The sequence below is a fragment of the Pseudorca crassidens genome, chromosome 3, assembly GCF_039906515.1.
Source record: "Pseudorca crassidens isolate mPseCra1 chromosome 3, mPseCra1.hap1, whole genome shotgun sequence".
NCBI classification, from domain to species: Eukaryota; Metazoa; Chordata; class Mammalia; order Artiodactyla; family Delphinidae; genus Pseudorca; species Pseudorca crassidens.
This window is the reverse complement of record NC_090298.1, coordinates 172,154,102-172,171,866: the sequence shown is the minus strand read 5'-3', so window position 1 is coordinate 172,171,866 and position 17,765 is coordinate 172,154,102. Positions and strand designations below refer to the sequence as shown.

At 56.9% G+C, this 17,765-nt stretch overlaps 1 protein-coding gene across 2 annotated transcripts; it reads left to right on the top strand.

Moving 5' to 3' along the window:
- The first annotated feature begins 1,953 nt into the window (after nt 1–1,953).
- On the top strand, nt 1,954–6,756 carry MISP (mitotic spindle positioning). 2 transcript variants are annotated; one of them, XM_067734536.1, is made up of 4 exons: nt 1,954–3,722; nt 4,283–4,413; nt 5,488–5,526; nt 6,412–6,756. In XM_067734536.1, exons 1-4 carry the CDS (start codon nt 1,967–1,969, stop codon nt 6,526–6,528), a joined length of 2,043 nt encoding a protein of 680 aa, XP_067590637.1. In that variant the 5' UTR covers nt 1,954–1,966; the 3' UTR covers nt 6,529–6,756. The 2 variants fall into 2 exon arrangements, with proteins under 2 accessions (XP_067590637.1, XP_067590638.1); XM_067734537.1 differs by having other exon boundaries at nt 6,117–6,756.
- The last annotated feature ends 11,009 nt before the right edge of the window (nt 6,757–17,765 follow it).

The window sequence follows — 17,765 nt, the reverse complement described above, 5'->3', positions numbered from 1 at the left end:
CACTGCCCCACCCACAGGCAGACTTGACACCCTCTGGGCGTGCGGTTCTTTTGCCCGGAATGTGGCTTATAAATCAGGCCGGGTGAGCCTCTGGCCCCGCACTAGGCAAATGGTTCTGAGTCAGTCCTGCCACACCTGCCCCCCGAGGGGAGCTGCAGGGCGCGGGCACCAGACCTGCCGTCCAGGGTGGGCTGGGGCTGGAGGGGCATCCGGGTCTGGGCTAGAATGAGCCCAAACCCTGGGCCCTGAGCACCCAGAGTGAGAGTCAGCCACTGTGTACCTGCTGTGTACCAGACTCCGGGCTGAGGGAGGGGTTGCTCACCTGGCCCACTGGGAGGGAGAGAGGGTCCTGGCTGATGGCTTCAGGTGGGAGGTGACAGGCCTTAAATAGAACCCCTCCCTTCAGAGAGATGTGCACCCCCAGCCACGTTCATCATTGGGACAGAGGCTCTGCCCGCTTGGCTGGAATTTATTACCCAAGCCTGCTTGTTTTTTAATATTGTTTTCTTAATTATAGTCTCAATATTTGAAAGATTGCGTGACACTGCGTTAGGTGTAACATGGTTCCCCATGATCGACTTCATGTTCAGGGAGGGTCTGCATTTTTCTTTTTAAAACCATGTTTAGCTTTTACAAGCAAGTTGGTGTAAAAATGCAGCGATGGACCCAATAGCTCTGGTGGCACCCGGGGGCCAAGGCCGGGGGACCATGGTCGCTTGAGGAGTTGAGTTCCTCTCCTCAGCTGTAAAACGGTGGCTACACACTGTGCCGGGCTGGGTACACACAGGATGATCAGGCCACAGGTTCTGAGGTTGGGGACAATCTGGCGGGGGGGGGGCTCCCTGGAGGAGGTGTCCTGTAGGCTGTAGCTAAGAAGGCTGTGGAGGAACAGAAATAAGGGTCGTTCTGGCACAGGGAGGAGGAAGAGGGTCGACCTTGGGGTCTGGTGCCTGCAGAGTTTGGGGGTTTGGCCTGAGGCCGGATGGCGGTCTTGAGAGCCCTGGGTAGGGTGTGAGGACGCCAGGAGTCACAGGGGTGTGAGAGCAAGTGCCGGGCCTTCACAACGGCTCCTGGAGCTGTGCTCAGAGGGAGCCGGGACTCTTGGGAGGGGGGCTGGGCCCCCTGGAGGACTGGGTCAGGGTGTCGCCCGGCCCAGCGGGACAAGGTCCAAGGCGCTCCTTTATGGTGCTTTATGGTGCTGAGAAGGATTGTCTGGGATGGGACCAGGTGTCCTGCTGGACAGGTGCAGGAGAGAGAACGAGGGTGTGGGAGTCTGCTCGTCACCACCCCTCTCTGGGTCTCAGTTTCCCCACTTGACATCCCCAAGAGAGGGGCAGGCCCACTGGGCTCATCTGTAAATGTCAGATGGAAAAAATCACAGAAGGAACCTCAGGGTGTGTGTGCCCTGGGAGAGAGGCTGTCTAGGGGTGGCCCTGGGTCTGGAAGCGGTGAACTGGGTGGAAGGCTTACCCTGCAGGGTGTGCAGTGTCTGGCAGAGGAGGTGGGAGGGGTACCTGCAAATGTTAGACACACAGGGGCCGAGTCGTTGGGTCAGTACAGGGGCACCTTGGGATTCAGGTGTGGCTGGATCCAGGAGCTCAAACAAAGTTTTTAGGATGCTGTGTTGGGATTGGGGGTGCTCTTAAGCAAGGTGCATCCACAGGAGGACACATATGGCCCCCCAACAGCTCTTGGCCTCATCCAACCAGCCTAATAAGCCCAGTGGGAAGAGGGTCCAATTTTCCACGTTAATTGCAAAGTCCCAGGATTTCACGTCATTGGCCAGGTTGCGTCACATGTCCATCCCTGAAGCAATCGCAGAGGCCAAAGGGTGGAATGTTCTGATTGGCAGGGCTGGGTCACCTACCCTTCCCTGGGCCAGTCACAGAGGCCACTTGGCCAGGACTTTGCCCTTGAAGGGAGTGGGATGGCACCTCCCCCCAGGTGCTCTGACCTGGTGACTGACATGTCTTTCTCTTCCCTCAGTGAGCCCAGATCTTCTCCACCCTGGGATCCTCTGGTGGGCAGAGACCCCAAGAACATGGACCGAGTGACCAGATACCCCATCTTCAGCATCCCCCACTCACCCCGTGTGGCCGGCATGGCCTTCAAAGGCGACACCAGCTACTCGTTTGAGCTGGTGGACGTGAGGTCCGCGGCCAGAGGCTGGGGCCAGGATGAGCCAGTGGCCTGGCCTGCTGACCACGAGGCCTCTCTGGAAATGGTGCAGACGGGGACACCCCTCAGCCTGCATGTCTTCCCCGGCCGGCTGGCCCCACAGCTGCCCTGCCCGGAGGACGATGAGATGGAGGTGAAGGCCTACCACCTGGAGGCTGGGGACACCCCGCCCTGGCGGCCACGTGACCTGGAGTGGGAACGCCGGGCGGTCATTCAGGACCAGGCGGTCAGGAAGAGCGGCACGGTGGCCATGCTCCGTGGCACCCCTGACCACGGGGAGCCCAGGAGCCCCGGCCGCCCGCAGTCCACGCCCCTGGAGGAGAACATGATTGACACAGAGCAGATCGACTTCCTGGCAGCCAGGCGGCAGTTCCTGAGCCTGGAGCAGAGGAGCGCTCCACCCGGGGCGGCCCACGCCCGTGCGGGGGTTCCTCGGATCCCACAACCTGGGGCCAGCCAGGCCTCCAAGGCCCTGAACGGGCCACCCCTGGTCAATGGGTATGTCGTCCCAGTCAAGCCTCAGGAGAAGGAGGTGGTCACGGACGAGAAGAGGGTCCACGGTTTACCCGCCAGCTCTGGTGCCCGAGCCTCGGATGACCCTGGTTCCTGGTCCCAAGAGGGGTCCCCGGAACCCGCCAAGGAGACGCCCATTGAGCGGGAGATCCGGCTGGCCCAGCAGCGGGAGGCAGACCTCCGGGAGCAGCGGGGGCTGCAACGGGCGGCCAGCCAGCAGGAGCTGCTGGAGATCCCGGCCAGGCCGCTGCTGAGCAAGGCGAGCCCGGCCACGGCCCCGCGGCCGCACAGGGGGCGCCCGTCGCTCTACGTGCAGCGGGACATTGCTCAGGGGTCGCAGCGCGAGGAGGACCACCGGCGCGAGGGCCTGCAGGTGGGCCGGGCGTCCATATCCGACTGGTTCTCCGAAGGCCCCCAGCCCATCCTCAGGAGAGTCCACAGCGCAGACTCCATCCTCAGCCCGACCCCAGATGCCAGCGCAGCCAGCCCCACACCAGAGGTGAGGAAGGTGAACCGCATCCCACCTGATGCCTACCAGCCATTCCTGAGCCCCCGGACGCCCCCGGGAGAACCCCCAGCCTTCCACACCTACCGCAAGCCCAGCGGTCTCTCTGCCGATGAGGCCAGGCCTGTGGGCTCTCCAAAGGCCGCAGGGTCTCAGAGGCATCCCTCGGGGTCCTCTGCAAGGCCTGCAAGCACAAAGCAGGAGCCTCCCCGGGGACCCCTGTGTGCCAACAGGGGTGTCGTGCGATGGGAGTACTTCCGCCTGCGTCCCTTGAGGTTCGGGGTCCCGGATGAGCCTGAGAAAGCTGAGGCCCCCCGAGTTTGGGGCTGGGAGGTGGCTGGGGCCCCGGCACTGAGGCTACAGAAGTCCCAGTCATCAGAGCTGCTGGAGAGGGAGGTGGAGAGCGTCCTGCGGCGGGAGCGGGAGGTGGCTGACGAGCGGCGGAGCGCTCTGTACCCTGAGGTCTTCTCCCTGCCTCCGGACGAGTGCGGTGACCAAGATTCCAGGAGCTCCTCCCGCGCATCTGGTGAGGCAGGGTCCTGGGAAGGGCTGCTTTGCTCAGAGTCTCAAAGGTTGGAGCAGAGGAGGGCGGCATGAGGAGCGTGAGGGTGCCAGGAGAGGCTGGGGGTTGGGGGGCATCTGGGGGACTTCGTCTACTACCCCGGTTGGCTGGTCTGTCTGCTTAAGCAGTAGCTTTTGGAGAAATAACTTTGCCTTGGGCTTTTTCTTTATGCATTTGGACACTTTGTTGTTAGGTGCATAAAGGTTTACAGATGTCCTAGCCTCTTGGTCGATTGCTCCTTTTCTGTCAAGGCAAAATACCCCCCCGTGTGACTTTTAATGTTTTTCTCCTTGTGTGGTCGGCTCAGCTGTGGATCCAGTTTCTCCTAACTGGCTATGTGGGTCACTCTGTCTATCAGTTTTTGCAACCTGCTGTCTGCTCTGTCTGTCCATTCACCCATCTCCTTAACTGGTCCAGCCTCTTAGCCAGACTCTGTGTCCCTTGGGCTGGGGTCTGACGAATTTTCTGCCCTCAGGAGACCCCGGGATCCTCCCTGATGCCCTTTCTTTCCTTCCCTACCCCAGGCATCACGGACAGCTACTCGGTGTCTGAGTCACACTTTTTCACCCCCATCCACCTGCACTCCGGCCTGGTGTGGACGGCAGAGGCCTCAGCTGAGGATGCCCCCAGGCAGAGAAAGAAGAATGAGCAGTGGGTGAGTCTCGAGCCCTGCCATGCACTTGGAGGCCTGGACAAGGTCTGACGCCCCCCATTAGGGCCAGGGAAGGTCAGGCAAGGCTCAAGGGTGAGCTGGGTTTGACACCTGCCTCCCTCACTGCCCTGCCCGTGACTGTGCGCCTGTGTCCCCCACACGTGTGGTGCACGATGGGTAAACTGGGCCTCTCTTCATGTCTGGGCCACATAAGCAGGGTCCCCACCATGAGGTTGTCCCCCTGAGCCAAAGGCTGAGAGGCAGCTCCGCTTGGAGGAGGAGAGCTGTGGCAATCTATCAAAATCACCCTTATTATTTTCATGTGTTTATTACCATCATTGTTATTTCTGATTATTATCCACACCTCATGAGGGATGTCTCAGAGCTCTGCACGCACTGTGCTTTTAACACCCTGGAGGGATGTCCTGTGGCCCATTCTCTGGAGAAAGCCTTAGTCGCCTATGCCCAGGGTCATACAGTCTGAGCTCCCAAGCCAGGACTTGAACCCAGGCCTGACTCCAAACCCCACATTCCTAACCGTGAGGCCCTCTCCTCCCTGGGCGGGTACTGTTGACACCATGGAGAATAACACCAGCTCCAGCCTCGCCAATCTGGTGCTCAGAGACTGGCCCAGAGGTTTGGGGCAGAGTGGAGCCCAGGGGCCTGGGTTCAAGGCCCAGCCCTGCAGCTTGCCAGCGGTGTGATGGGCAAGACCCTACTCCTCTCTGACCCTCAGTCTCCTCCTCTGTAAAATGAGCATGATAATAAGAACAGCGCCCTTCCAACCTTAGAGTAGGGCCTGGCCACGGCAAGAGCTCCATAAATGTCAACTGTCTTTATTACGATGACGTTTACAAAGAGAAAACAGGTGCAAATGACGGACCGAGGCTTCGCTGAGGAGAGCAGCATGGTGGATGGCTTTGAGTTTGGGGTGATTGGGGGGACCACGGTGGGCAGGGAAGACCTTCCCTTCTGCCCCAAGTGGTGACTGAGGGGGCTGTGCATTGAGTCCAGGGGGGCTCTGGGGTGGGCAGGGCTAGAGGGCCCCGGGGGCTGACATATGTTCCTTTCCTGTAGTATGCCGGCCTCAACCCCACTGACCAAGTCAACTCGGAGGTGAGTGTGCTCCTGGGGGCGAGGACCTGAGCCTTTCCCTCCCACATCTGTGCCCCCTGCCCTATTGCGTCAGGGCCCTCAGAAGCCCTTCTTCTGGGTGTGGGGACTTCCCTGGATATCTTCTTGATTGATAGTGTCTGCCTGAGGTGGATTTTTCTGTGACCTGCTTTTGATGCCTGTCATGAGCATAGATTGTGGAAAGAGGTTCCATGTGCCGCCTCTTTACCAGATGGTTTTGGGGCTGACTCGGCCCAAGACAGGGGCATTTTCTTTGAGGGAGGCGTTTCATCTGAGATGTGTAGAAGGCCAGCTACCTCAGTGGATTTGTGGAATACATTTGTGACCCTCTTTGAGCTGAGTCCCAAATGCCAGACCCCGGCATTTCCCTACTGTGGAGCTCAGCATGAGTTAACACATTCCTTGGCACTATTACCAGGAGTAGAGGGTCTGGAACAGAGGAGGGGATGGTCCTGCTTTACCCCTGCTCTAGGCCTCTCCTACGGGTTAGCAGCGAGGGGAGCTAGGACCTTTTGGGACTCCCTCTTGGGGGCGTTAGGACCCCGATGGGGACTTCGTGCCTCCTCTTGCAGGTCTTGGAGGCCACACGGGTAACCCGCCATAAGAACGCCATGGCGGAGCGCTGGGAAGCCCGGATCTATGCCAGCGAGGATGAGGATTGAGCCTGGGGCCGGGCGCCCACCCCCTGCCCTGCCCTGCCCTGGGCCCTGGGCCCTGGGAACTGCGGACCGTCCTGAGCCCCCGCCTTAGGACATAGGTTCCTCTTTAAATCCAGATCCAAGAACCTCAAATCTCATGCTGCCAAGCCCAGGGGTGGATGCACTTTCGGGCTTGAGGTTTTTCTTTTCCGCTTTTCTTTTCCTGCAGAAATCGTTGTGCTTTCTGGGTCAAAAGCTGGGGATGACTCCTTCTGCCCCTATGATGTTGCCAAACGCTCTTGGGTCCGGGGAAGAAGGAGACCAAATCCCCCACCTCCAGATGTAATTGTTCCCGCTAGTCTGAGAGGGGAGACGCTCAGCTCCTTCTTCTGGGACATCCCAATCGAACAGGGGAGACCTGCCCTGCTCCAGCCCTGGGAAACCTCCAGTCTGAGGGCCAGCCCCGGACAGAGAAAAGGGCTCGACGTGGGGTCTGAAGGGGGTCCTTCTGTCCCCCCATGAAATAAAGCAGCTGCGGGGCCGTCCCCCGCCTGGTGTGGTCGGCCGCCCTGGACCTCTCCCTTCCCCTCTGCCTGCTTCACTTCTCTGGGTGATGTCACTGCCCCCAGGGCTGCTGCTTCCTGCCTCTGCCCCTGCCCCACCCGGGCTGTCCCCCACATCCCTGAGTGTAGTATACAGAAGGTGCTCAAGCAGTGCTTGTTCAGTGAGCAAGTGGCCGTCTCAGTTCTCCCACGTGGCCCCGTCAGCCATGCTCGGAGCACTTATTAAGCGCTTGCGGAGTCCCCAGCCCTCTGGCGTCAGGGGAAGTTGGAGGGGTCTTTAGTTAGGCTCCGCGTGTGCACCAGGGGCACAACCCCCGCAGAGAAGATCATCGTGGGCAAGGCCATGGGCAGCGGACTCAAACCTGGCTCTGCTGCCCCTCTGTGTGGCCAAGGGGCCCCTCCACCTGCCCTGCCTCCGTTTCCCGCCCCCACCCATGGGGATGGTGATGGGACCCCTGGCCTTGACCCCAGAATGACCCCGATGGCAGCCCCCTCCTCCCACCAGCCTGGGCCTCCAGAGGCTAGGAGCAACTGGTGGCACCCAGCCAGCAGGGCCTGTCCCCTCCTGCTGCCCCCGGCCCCTCTCCTCCTTAAAACTCCTTCCCCTGCAGTCGCCGCAGGGAAAACGGCCACAGCTATTCTAAGAGCTGCATCTTGAAAGCGGCCCACGCGGGCCAGGGAGGCTCTGTGGCCTGAAATAGCTGAGGCTGCGGGTCTCCAAGGGTGCCCGGGGCAGGGGTAGCTGAGGTCGAGGGGGGCTGCTTCGGGCAGAACAGGCCATCTGAGGCAGGAGGGCATCTGTCCTCATGGGGAGCGCCTGGGCCCGGCGGCGTGCCCCGCGGTGGCCAAGGTCAGCTCTTCTCTGGGGTTCCAGCCCCAGGAACCAAATGTGGGCCCCCGCCCTTCAGGAAAGCATTTTGGGGTTTTAGATACAACCTGCCTGAGTCTCGCCAGGTCCTCCCCCATGTCCCAGCACATCCTCACCCTGGTGTCCATGGGTCGGTCCCCCTGGTCCCCCTGCTCTGAGGATGTGAGTCTCCTGGGGTGACTGGAACAAGTCATCGTGAACAGGGGGCTTAAACCAGCACAGATTGGTTCTCTGACAGTCCTGGAGGTCAGGAGTCCGACTCGGGTCTCACGGGGCTAAATCCAGGTGTGGGCAGGGCTGGTCCTTCCGGAGGCTCCAGGGCAGCATCGGTTCCCGCCTTTTCCAGCTTCCAGAGGCGCCACATCCCTGGCTCGCGGCCCCTCCTGCATCCTCACAGCCAGCAGCGCAGCATCTCCCGTCTCTCTCTGCCTCTGACCATCCTGCCTCCCTCTTATAAGGACCCTGGGATGACGCTGGGCCCCTCGGGGAATTCAGGGTCCTCCCCATCTCAGGGGTCTTAACTCAATCCCACCTGCAAAGTCTCCTCTGCCCCATGACACGTCTGCAGTTCCTGGGACCAGGACGGGGACGTCATGGGGCCGTTATTCTGCTGACCAGACACAGAAGGACACACAGTGTGTGGTTCCACTCACAGGGGGGCCCTGGGGGAGTCAGATCCACAGAGACAGGAAGTAGATGGTGGGGGGCCAGGGGCCGGGGGAGGGGTGGGGAGTCAGGGTTTCATGGGGACAGAGCTTCAGTTTGGGAAGATGAGAAAGTTCTAGAGGTGATGGTGGGATGGTTGCACAACAATGTGAGTGTGCTTAATGCCACCGAGCTGTGCGCTTAAAAATGGTGAAGATGGTGAATTTTATGTTCTGTGTATTTCACCACAAGTTTTTGAAAAGAGAGAGAGAAAAGTATTCTCTCGCTTGAAGACCTCAGAAGCCCCTTGGGAACAATCCAGGAATGATCCAGTTACTGGCTTAAAAAGATGAGGAGTGTCCTGAAAAGTGCAGCGTCCTTGAAGTTCTTGATTCGATGAGGCTGGTGGGAAGGTCTTGTTTTGATGATTCACTTTTCGTTTAATTCTTCTCACCGGCCTCTGCCCTTAAGGAACGAAGAGAGAATTCTATCCACCTGCCAGGCTGCCGTCCCACAAGGCTCTGGGCGAGAGGTTTAAATGAAGTCTTAGCGCAATTCCCAAGGCGGGGGGGGGGGTTCTGTCTGGATGGGGGCCGAAGTGGGGACAAAGCCTGGGTCTGCGGGTCCCGCGGCCGTTCAGTCTTTCCTGGTTTCCTCCCAGCTTGGGGTATATGAGCCGGGGAGGGAGGGAGTTTTCTCGAAGGCCATTAGAAAGGCTGAAACACAAACCGAGTTTCCAACTGAAAAGCCAGAACCCTTGCTCACTCTCAGCGTTTTTCACCTTCTCTGGCAGCATCGCTCTTATTTAGTTAACTCCTGCGGGACCACGTGGGGATCAGGGTCCAGGAGCCGGGCTGCCCCTCCGGGCCCTGGGGCTCACTCCCTGTGTGTATCCGTCAACTTCTGCTGTGTGACAACCATCCCAGCCCTCAGTGCTCCAACAGCAGCTGCTACGAGCTCATGATCCTGTGGTCAGCTATGGAGGTGCTGCCTGGTCTGAGGGAACGCTCACCCACACGTCTCTCGGCCAGGGTGGCAGGGGGAGGGATGGGAGATAACATTCAGACGCCCGGTTCCATTTGAAAATCAGGCCAATGATGAATGACTTTTCCAGTACAAGTATATCCCGTGCAATATTTGGGACATATTTACGCTAAATAAAAATCACTCGGGCTTCCCTGGTGGTGCAGTGGTTGAGAGTCCGCCTGCCGATGCAGGGGACACGGGTTCGTGCCCCGGTCCGGGAAGATCCCACATGCCGCGGAGTGGCTGGGCCTGTGAGCCATGGCCACTGAGCCTGCGTGTCCGGAGCCTGTGCTCCGCAACGGGAGAGGCCACAACAGTGAGAGGCCCCACGTATCGCAAAAAAAAAAAAAAAAAAAAATCACTCATTGTCTCTTTGAAGGTCAAATGTAAGTGGACGTCCTGGGTTTGTATTGGCTGAATCTGGCCGCCCTGGACAGGGCACCACGGCCGGATCTCGGTCAGACTGGCGGGCTCATCCCCAAGGTGCTCACAGGAGCCCCGGGCACAGCAGGAGAGGCAGGTTCCAAAGCACCAGCATTAGCGCGATGCTTGTGTCACACTGGCCGCTGTCCCTCTGGCGACGCCACGGGTGTGACCAGCCCTGAGTCAGGACAGATGGGGACTGCAAGGCTGGGTGGCCACGGGCACTTCCTCCACCTGGAGGGGCAGGTGGACCCTACGTCAGTCACGCTGCCCCCTGGAGGTGACGGGCTGTACGTACTGGGCTGGAAGATGTGCAGACACCCACTTAGCAGCTACAGGGCCAGCTGTGACAGTTGGGGCCCCAACGGTGCTCCTGGACAAGCAGGCTCGTGTATGAGGGAGAAAGCGGCAGCACCTCCGTGCCTGACGTCCAGCGGAAGTGTCCTCACAGAGTATGGGGCACCCAGTGCCCTCCCGGGAAAGAGGCAGGTCCTGCCCTAGTATAGGGGGAATCCATCAAAGGCCCTGATTGTTGAGGGGACAATGTCCAAGGCAAAAGTCACAGAGAATCCCCCCTACTGTCTTAGGTCACAGATGTGCCCACGTTCATAAAGGCAGGTCAAAAATAGCACACGTGGACTTCCCTGGTGGCACAGTGGTTAAGAATCTGCCTGGCAATGCAGGGGACACGGGTTCGAGCCCTGGTCCGGGAATATCCCACATGCTGCGGAGCAACTAAGCCCGTGCGTCACAACTACTGAGCCTGCGCTCTAGAGCCCGTGAGCCACGACTACTGAGCCCATGTGCCACAACTACTGAAGCCCGCGCACCTAGAGCCCGTGCTCCACAACAAGAGAAGCCACCGCAGTGAGAAGCCCGCGCACCGCAACGAAGAGTAGCCCCCGCTCGCCGCAACTAGAGAAAGCCCGCGCGCAGCAACGAAGACCCAACGCAGCCAAAAATAAAATAAATAAATAAAAATAGCACACGTGAGTCAGCACAGCAGTGAGCTGGCACGCAGGGAAGGATGAAGGGGGCTCTTTGGTCTTGCCTGGAAATTTAATGTTCAATCACTAGGCTGTGTGAGTGGGTAGCTTAGAGACTGGGTATTGATTACTGCAGAAAAGGAACTTTGGGCAGATTGGCTGTATTACTTAGCATTTGCTGTGGAACAAACGAACCAACTTAGCTGCTTTAAAAACAGTTATGTATTTCCCCACAGTTTCTGAGGGTCAGAAGGCCAGCACAGGGTGGCTGAGTCCACTTCTCAGGGTCCCACCGGGCTGTAATCAAGGCATTGGCTGGGTTGCGTTCTCATCTGTAAGCATCTGCTTCCAGGCCCCTTCGGGTGTTGGCAGAATTACTTTTCTACATTTGTAGCACTAAGGTCCAGTTTCCTTGCTGGCCACCCCAGGTCCCTGCCACACGGCCCCCTCCACCAGCAGTTCAGCACACGGCTGTTTGCTGCTCCCCAGACTTTTATGAACGCCTCACCTGATTAGGCCAGGCCCACCCAGGCAGATCTCTCTTTCAATCAACTCAAAGTCAGCTGATTTGGGGACCTTGATTGCCTCTGAAAAAGCCCTTCACCTTTACCAAATAATGTCTCACCCACACTCAAGGGGGTTGCGCACGGTGTGTACACGAGGACAACTCAGAATTCGGGCCATTTTGGGGGGACCTAGCATGGGGTTTAGGGCGTGGGCTCTGGTGGGAGAAGTTGGGTCCGAACCTCATCCCCAGTTCCTCCTCTTCGCCCTCGACATCTCAAACGGGCGGCAGGGGGCTGGATTCAGAACGCAGGCCTCTCTTGGCCATCAACATTAAAAATTTTTTTTCTCTTTTAAAGAATTTGCAATGTTTAAAAATCAGGAGGGCTTCCCTGGTGGCGCAGTGGTTAAGAAGCCGCCTGCCAATGCAGGGGACACGGGTTCAAGCCCTGGCCAGGGAGGATCCCACATGCCACAGAGCGGCTAAGCCCGTGTGCCACAACTACTGAGCTCGTATGCCACAACTACTGAGCTCGTGCTCCACAACAAGAAAGGCCCCTGCTCACCGCAACTAGAGGAAGCCCACGCACAGCAACGAAGACCCAACGCAGCCAAAAGTAAATAAATTTTTAAAAAATAATAATTTTTTTTAAAAATCAGGAAATTTTAATAAAGATCTGGATTTCTTGCTTTTCTTGAGAAAGCTGTGCATGGCTGTGGATGGGCAGCTACAAGCAGATCCTGTGGGGAGAACCCCTCCCGCTGTGTTTCACCACATCCCTCTTCCACAAGAGAAGAAACTATAATTGGATAAAAATTAGCGAGGGCCTTGCTGAGAGAAGTTTCTTTAAAAATAAATCCTCCTTTACATCTTTTTTAACTTTCCAGTCCCTGCCACGCTCCCCCACTCCATCTGCCTCTCACACAGGGCTATGCCTATACCCAGCGGCAAATTTCCAGGCAGTGCCTTCCAGCGGGATTGAATTTCGGGGTAGAAACGGGGTCTGAGCTCTGAGGCTGTTTGCAGGGCCCCAGCACCCCACTTTTCAAAGGCAGTTGCTGTTGTGAGTTAAATAAGGTCCCCCCCCCAAATTCATGTTCAGTGAAAGCTCAGAATGTGACCTCAGCTGGGGATTGGGTCGATTGACTAAAGGTCTTTGGATTGTAAGAAAAAAAAAAGGCTGAAGCAAAGTCAACTCAAATTGGCTTTGGTAATACTGGGATCTACTGGTTCGTGTAAGTGAACAGTCAAAGTAGGACAGCTTCCGGCTCAGCTGGTTCCAGCCCCCAAACAGGGTATTTGGGTCCCTCTTCACTGTTGAGAGCCCTAGGTTCAAGTCCCAGCTCTGCCGGCCTCAGTTTCCTCATCTGTAAGGAGAGGTAGTCTCAGTGACCCCTCCCAAGGTGAGTGGTTATGAGGGTTACCAGGCATCTGGCACACAGTCAGGGCTGCATAAATGTTAGCTCTTGTTGCTTTACGGACCAGGTAAAGGAATCCTCGCCAGATAATCAGGGACTCAGGTGCAACTTCTTGTTATCAAGGCCTAGGGGAGCAAATGCACGCTGCCACCAGAGGGCGGAAAAACACCAACAACGCAGCAGTCGCTTTCACCCAGCACGAGAAACCTGCTTCCCACTCCTCTAATTGGCTGGCGTTTTCCCAGAATCCCCGAGGGCCCAGGTTGGAGAAAACGCAGCCCCCAACCCAGAGAACGACCCGAGCTGGTGGAGGTAAGAAAGAGGGGTGTGGGCAAAGCAGCACGGAGCCCTATTAGAGGAAAAGAGTTGCCTTCTATATGTGTTTCTATGTATTTAAAAATCTTTTATTTATTTTTTTCCTGGAACACTAGTTGAACAAAGTCGAAAAATTGAAAAGTGGGCATATTGAAACGGCGTTATTTGAGGCTTAAATACGTACATTTTATTTATATTCCAAACAGAAATTATGCTTTTGTCCACAGTCCTGTCCCTGCAAACGGTGTTTCCTGCCTTGGTTTCCTGCTTGGGACCAGCTGAGTGTCTGGATAGCAAAGAGCCTCTGGCATCTCGAGAGAACTCTAGAGACGTGGAGGTAATATTGGGGGGGCTCGTTGGCCAGGTCCCCACTATGGGCACGTTGTCAGGTGGGATTCGGAGCAAGGCAGGGTGGGGTGGGGCCCAGGGGCTTCTGAGAGAGACCCCATGCACTCCTCTCTCCCTCCACAACCTGCTGGGGCTCCACGTGGCCGAAGGCCAAAGTCCACAGACAGCACAGTCTCCAAGCCATTCGCTCATTCATTCATTCAAGTCTCCAAGTGCTGGTCAGACCAGCGGCAGGAAATCACAGCAGCCCACCTTTGTGTGCGCTTAGGGAAACCGTTCTAAATCATTGCGGTCTTTAGGCCTCGGAAATAGAACCCACCCACTGCTCGCCCTCCGCGACCCCCACCCAGGCTGGATTCCAGCACCCCTCCCCCATCCCCCTACCATCCCCCACCCCACATCCTCCACCGCTTCCCCCACCTTCCCCCGCAAACATTCCCTCCCCCTATCCCCCCATCCCCCCGCCATTCCTCCAACATATACCCTACCCCACCCCATCCACCCCTCCCGGACCCCCGCAGTCCACTCCCCCCGCCCCCGTCTCCCGGTGCCGCCCACGGCCTGTTCTCCCCGAAGCCGCCAGAGGACACTTGTGAGCAGCGAGCGGGGCGCGTCCCTGCTCTGCCAGCCGCGCTGGGGGCTCGCGCGTCCCTCCGGGTGAGAGCTGAGACCTCCGCGCCCCCGGGTCCTGCACGGCCTTCCCTGAGCTCCAGCCGCGTGGGCCTCCTTGTGGGTGTGTGCCCAACACACCCGTCCCGGCGCCTTTGCACATGCCAGAACCCCCAGGTACACTCGTCCTCAAATGCCCCTGCACGCGGTTCCTCCCCGCTGCGCGTCTTGCCCCCCGCCATGTGCTATTTGCTCAGTAAATACTGCGTGAACAACTGCGCCCACGGAGGCTGCACCCTCAGCCTGTGAGTCAGGAACAGACGAGGACTCCCAGGCCCAGCGGGAAGCGCCGACAGGACCCCGTCACGCAGCCTGGCTGTCCGAGGCCCCTGGGGGGGCGCCAGGCGGCCACGGGCCGGGGGCTGGGGTGGGGAGGGGAGAGCTCCTCTCTGGGCTCAGGTCCCCTCCTGCGCCGACCTCACGGGGCGAAATGAGGCCATCTGGTCAAGTGCCCAGGTCCCGGCACACAGTAGGTGCTGAATAAATGTCTGCTGGCTGATGCCCGGAGGAGGGGGCTCCCTAGGGCTGCCACCTGCCTGGCCTGGGTCTCCCCCTTGTCTGTTTATGGGAGTCGGGTTTCCAGCCCGCAGCGGGGGGGCTGGGCAGTGGGGGCACCCCAGTGGCGCAGGCCAGTGGTGGCGGGTTCTGATGTGGAGTCCAGGTGACACAGCACTGGTCCCAGGGGCAGACCAAGGGGAAGCCTGGAAGCTGCTGGGAAAGAGAGGTGCTGTGACACCCCGCCCCCAGGCTTGGGTTCAAGCCCAGATTCCCTCCTGCTAAGCTGGTCACTTTGGGTACCTTGCTCACCCCCTCTTTGCCTCGGTCTCCTCATTTGGAAAGTGGTTGGGTGGTCACGAGGTGACTGTGCCATAGGCTCCCAGAGCTTTGGTGCTGAAAAGAACGCACAGGATGCTGGCCGACATGGGCCAGCCCTTGGGAAGGACTCACTGCGATCCGGACACCGTGCTTCTCAGTGTACAAGCCCCAGCTCGCGGGGTCCTGAGCATTATCAGCAAAGCGCTTTCGCTGTCCCCATTGTTTAAAAATTGAGGTAAAAGTCACATAACAGAAAACTAACCCCTCACCACCTTAAATATACAATTCAGTGTTTTTTTAGTGCATTCACAAGGTTGCATAACCACCACCTCTATCTAATTCCAGAACATTCTATCACCCCAAAAGGAGCCCCCGTCCCCATCAGCACTCACACCCACCCCTTCCGCCAGCCCCTGACAACCCTGAACCCACTCTGTGTCTGTGGATCTGCCTGTTCTGGACGTTTCCCATCAATGGAATCACACACTGTGTCCTTCTCCGTCTGGTTTCTCACACTGAGCATCGTGTTCTCAAGGCCTGTCCACGTTGTAGCGAGTGTCAGTGCTTTTCTCCTTTTCATGGCTGAGTGATGTTCCTGTGTGTGGAGGGACCACATTTGTGTATCCATCAACTGTTGATGGACATTTGGGTTGTTTCCACTCTGACTGTTATGAATCGTTCTCCTATGAACATGCGTGTAGGTTTGTGTGTGTGTATGTATGTATACATTTGGGCATATACCTAGGAGTGGAATTGCTGGATCATACAGTAATTTTATGTTTAACTTTTTGAGGAACCGCTGCCTATTTTCCACAGCTGTTGCACAATTTTACATCCCACCAGCCATGGACAAGCGTCTGATTTCTCCACTGGGAGCTTCTTCTTTTTTTTAATAAATTTATTTTTTTTTAATTTATTTTTGGCCGCGTTGGGTCTTTGTTGTTGCACGTGGGCTTTCTCCAGTTGTGGCGAGCGGGGGCTACTCTTTGTTGCGGTGAGCGGGCTTCTCGTTGCCGTGGCTTCTCTTTGTTGCAGAGCACGGGCTTCAGTAGTTGCAGCACACGGGCTCAGTAGTTGTGACGCACGGGCTTAGCTGCTCCATGACATGTTGGATCTTCCCAGACCAGGGATTGAACCCGTGTCCCCTGCATTGGCTGACAGATTCTTAACCACTGCACCACCAGGGAAGCCCACTGGGAGCTTCTCATAAAACGAAGCACCCAGCTGAGGAGGTGAGTGGCTCAAGAGGTGGCCTGGAGCTGGCGAGGACTCTTCCTGCCCCACAGGCTGACTGTGGGTCCCCAGGCCTGGTCTCTTCTCTCACCCTCAGGCTCCACATCTGGGCCACGCCATCAGCCTGCCCCATGTCTAGTATCTCGTGGATGAGGCAGGAATTAGTATGGAGAGGAGGAGAGTTGGCGAGGGAGGAGTCTGGGTCCCGGCTGTGTGGCTTGTAGCTTAGCTTCTCTGAGCTGCAGTTTCCTCATCTGTAAAATGCGACAAGAGGAAAACAGTCTGGACGTTCTTAAAAAAATGATCATGTGGTCCAGCACTTCCACTCCTGGGTACGTGCCCCAAAGAACTGGAACAGGTATGTAGACAAACCCTTGTACACACATGTTCACAGCAGCACAGTGCACAACAGAGTGGACACAGCTCAGATATCCATCAGCTGATGACTGGATACACACACTGTGGTCCATCTGTACAATGGAAGTCCATCAGCTGATGACTGGATACACACACTGTGGTCCATCTGTACGATGGAATGTTATTTGGCCATTGAAAATTGAAACACTGATTCTTGCTACAGTGTGGGTGAACCTTGAAAACATAATGTTGAGTGAAAGAAACGAGACACAGAAGGACAAATATTATGAGTCAATTTATATGAAGTCCTTAGAAAAGGCAGATTCACAGGGGAAGAAAGTAAATAGCGGTCACCAGGGGCTGCAGGAGAGGGGGTGGGGTGACCCCTAATGGGGACGGGGCTTCCTTCTGAGGTGATGAAAGTGCTCAGGACTCAGACCGTGGTGACGGTCACACAACTCTACAGAACGTACTACACATCCCTGGATGGTCCACTTTAAAATAATGAACTTTATGGTATGTGATTACATCTCAATTAAAAGAAGACGCTTCCAGAGCTTTTCCAAAAGCGGCTGCCCCCTCTCACCTTCCTGTCGGAGGTATCAGGAAGTTCCTATTGCTCTTGGTCCAGGCCAACACTCAGCATTGTCCGTATTTTTGGTTCCAGTGGTTCTCATGGAGTGAGGTGGCCCCTCACTGAGGTCTTACGCTGCAGGCAGGCCACATGGGGTTCAAGCTCATTGGCCATTGGGGTGTCCTTCAGGACCTGACCTTTGAGGTCTTTGGCCCATTTTTCTTCAGTTGGGTAGTTTGGTTTTTGTCATTGATTTGCAAGAGTTCTTTTTTTTTTTTTGCAAGAGTTCTTTACATATTGTAGACCCTAGTCTTTCGCTGGTTTATACACTGCAAGCATCTTCCCCCACTCTGCACTTTGCCTTTTGACTCTCCTAATGGTGTAATTGGACAGACTCACTTGTTTAAAATAAAAGACTAAATGTTTTAATTAGAAATAAATTTTATATGCAAGGAGGCTCAGCTCATGAGTCACGGGGGAGAGAGTTTACCAACAGTAGCATTAGCTTTTCCACGCAGAGGGCAGAGGGAATGAGATCGGCTTCATTCACAGATGAAGAGACGGAGGTTCCCAGAAGCACCCTGACTCGTCCTGGGTCACCTGGGGCAGCAGCCCCAGCTCTCCGCTTCTGCCCTTGCTTCGGGAGGGATGTTTCCAGAAGACACACCTCTTGGCCCACATGAGGGTATTTCTGAGCAGATTTGCAGGTTTGGCATGAAACCCTCAATTTCAAGTTACAAAACCTCATTTCCTGCCAAGGCAAATAGAAAAGGCTGGGGACGGAGAGGCCACTGTTTATGTCTCGTCCACTCCGGCTGGCCACCCTCATAGGTCAGT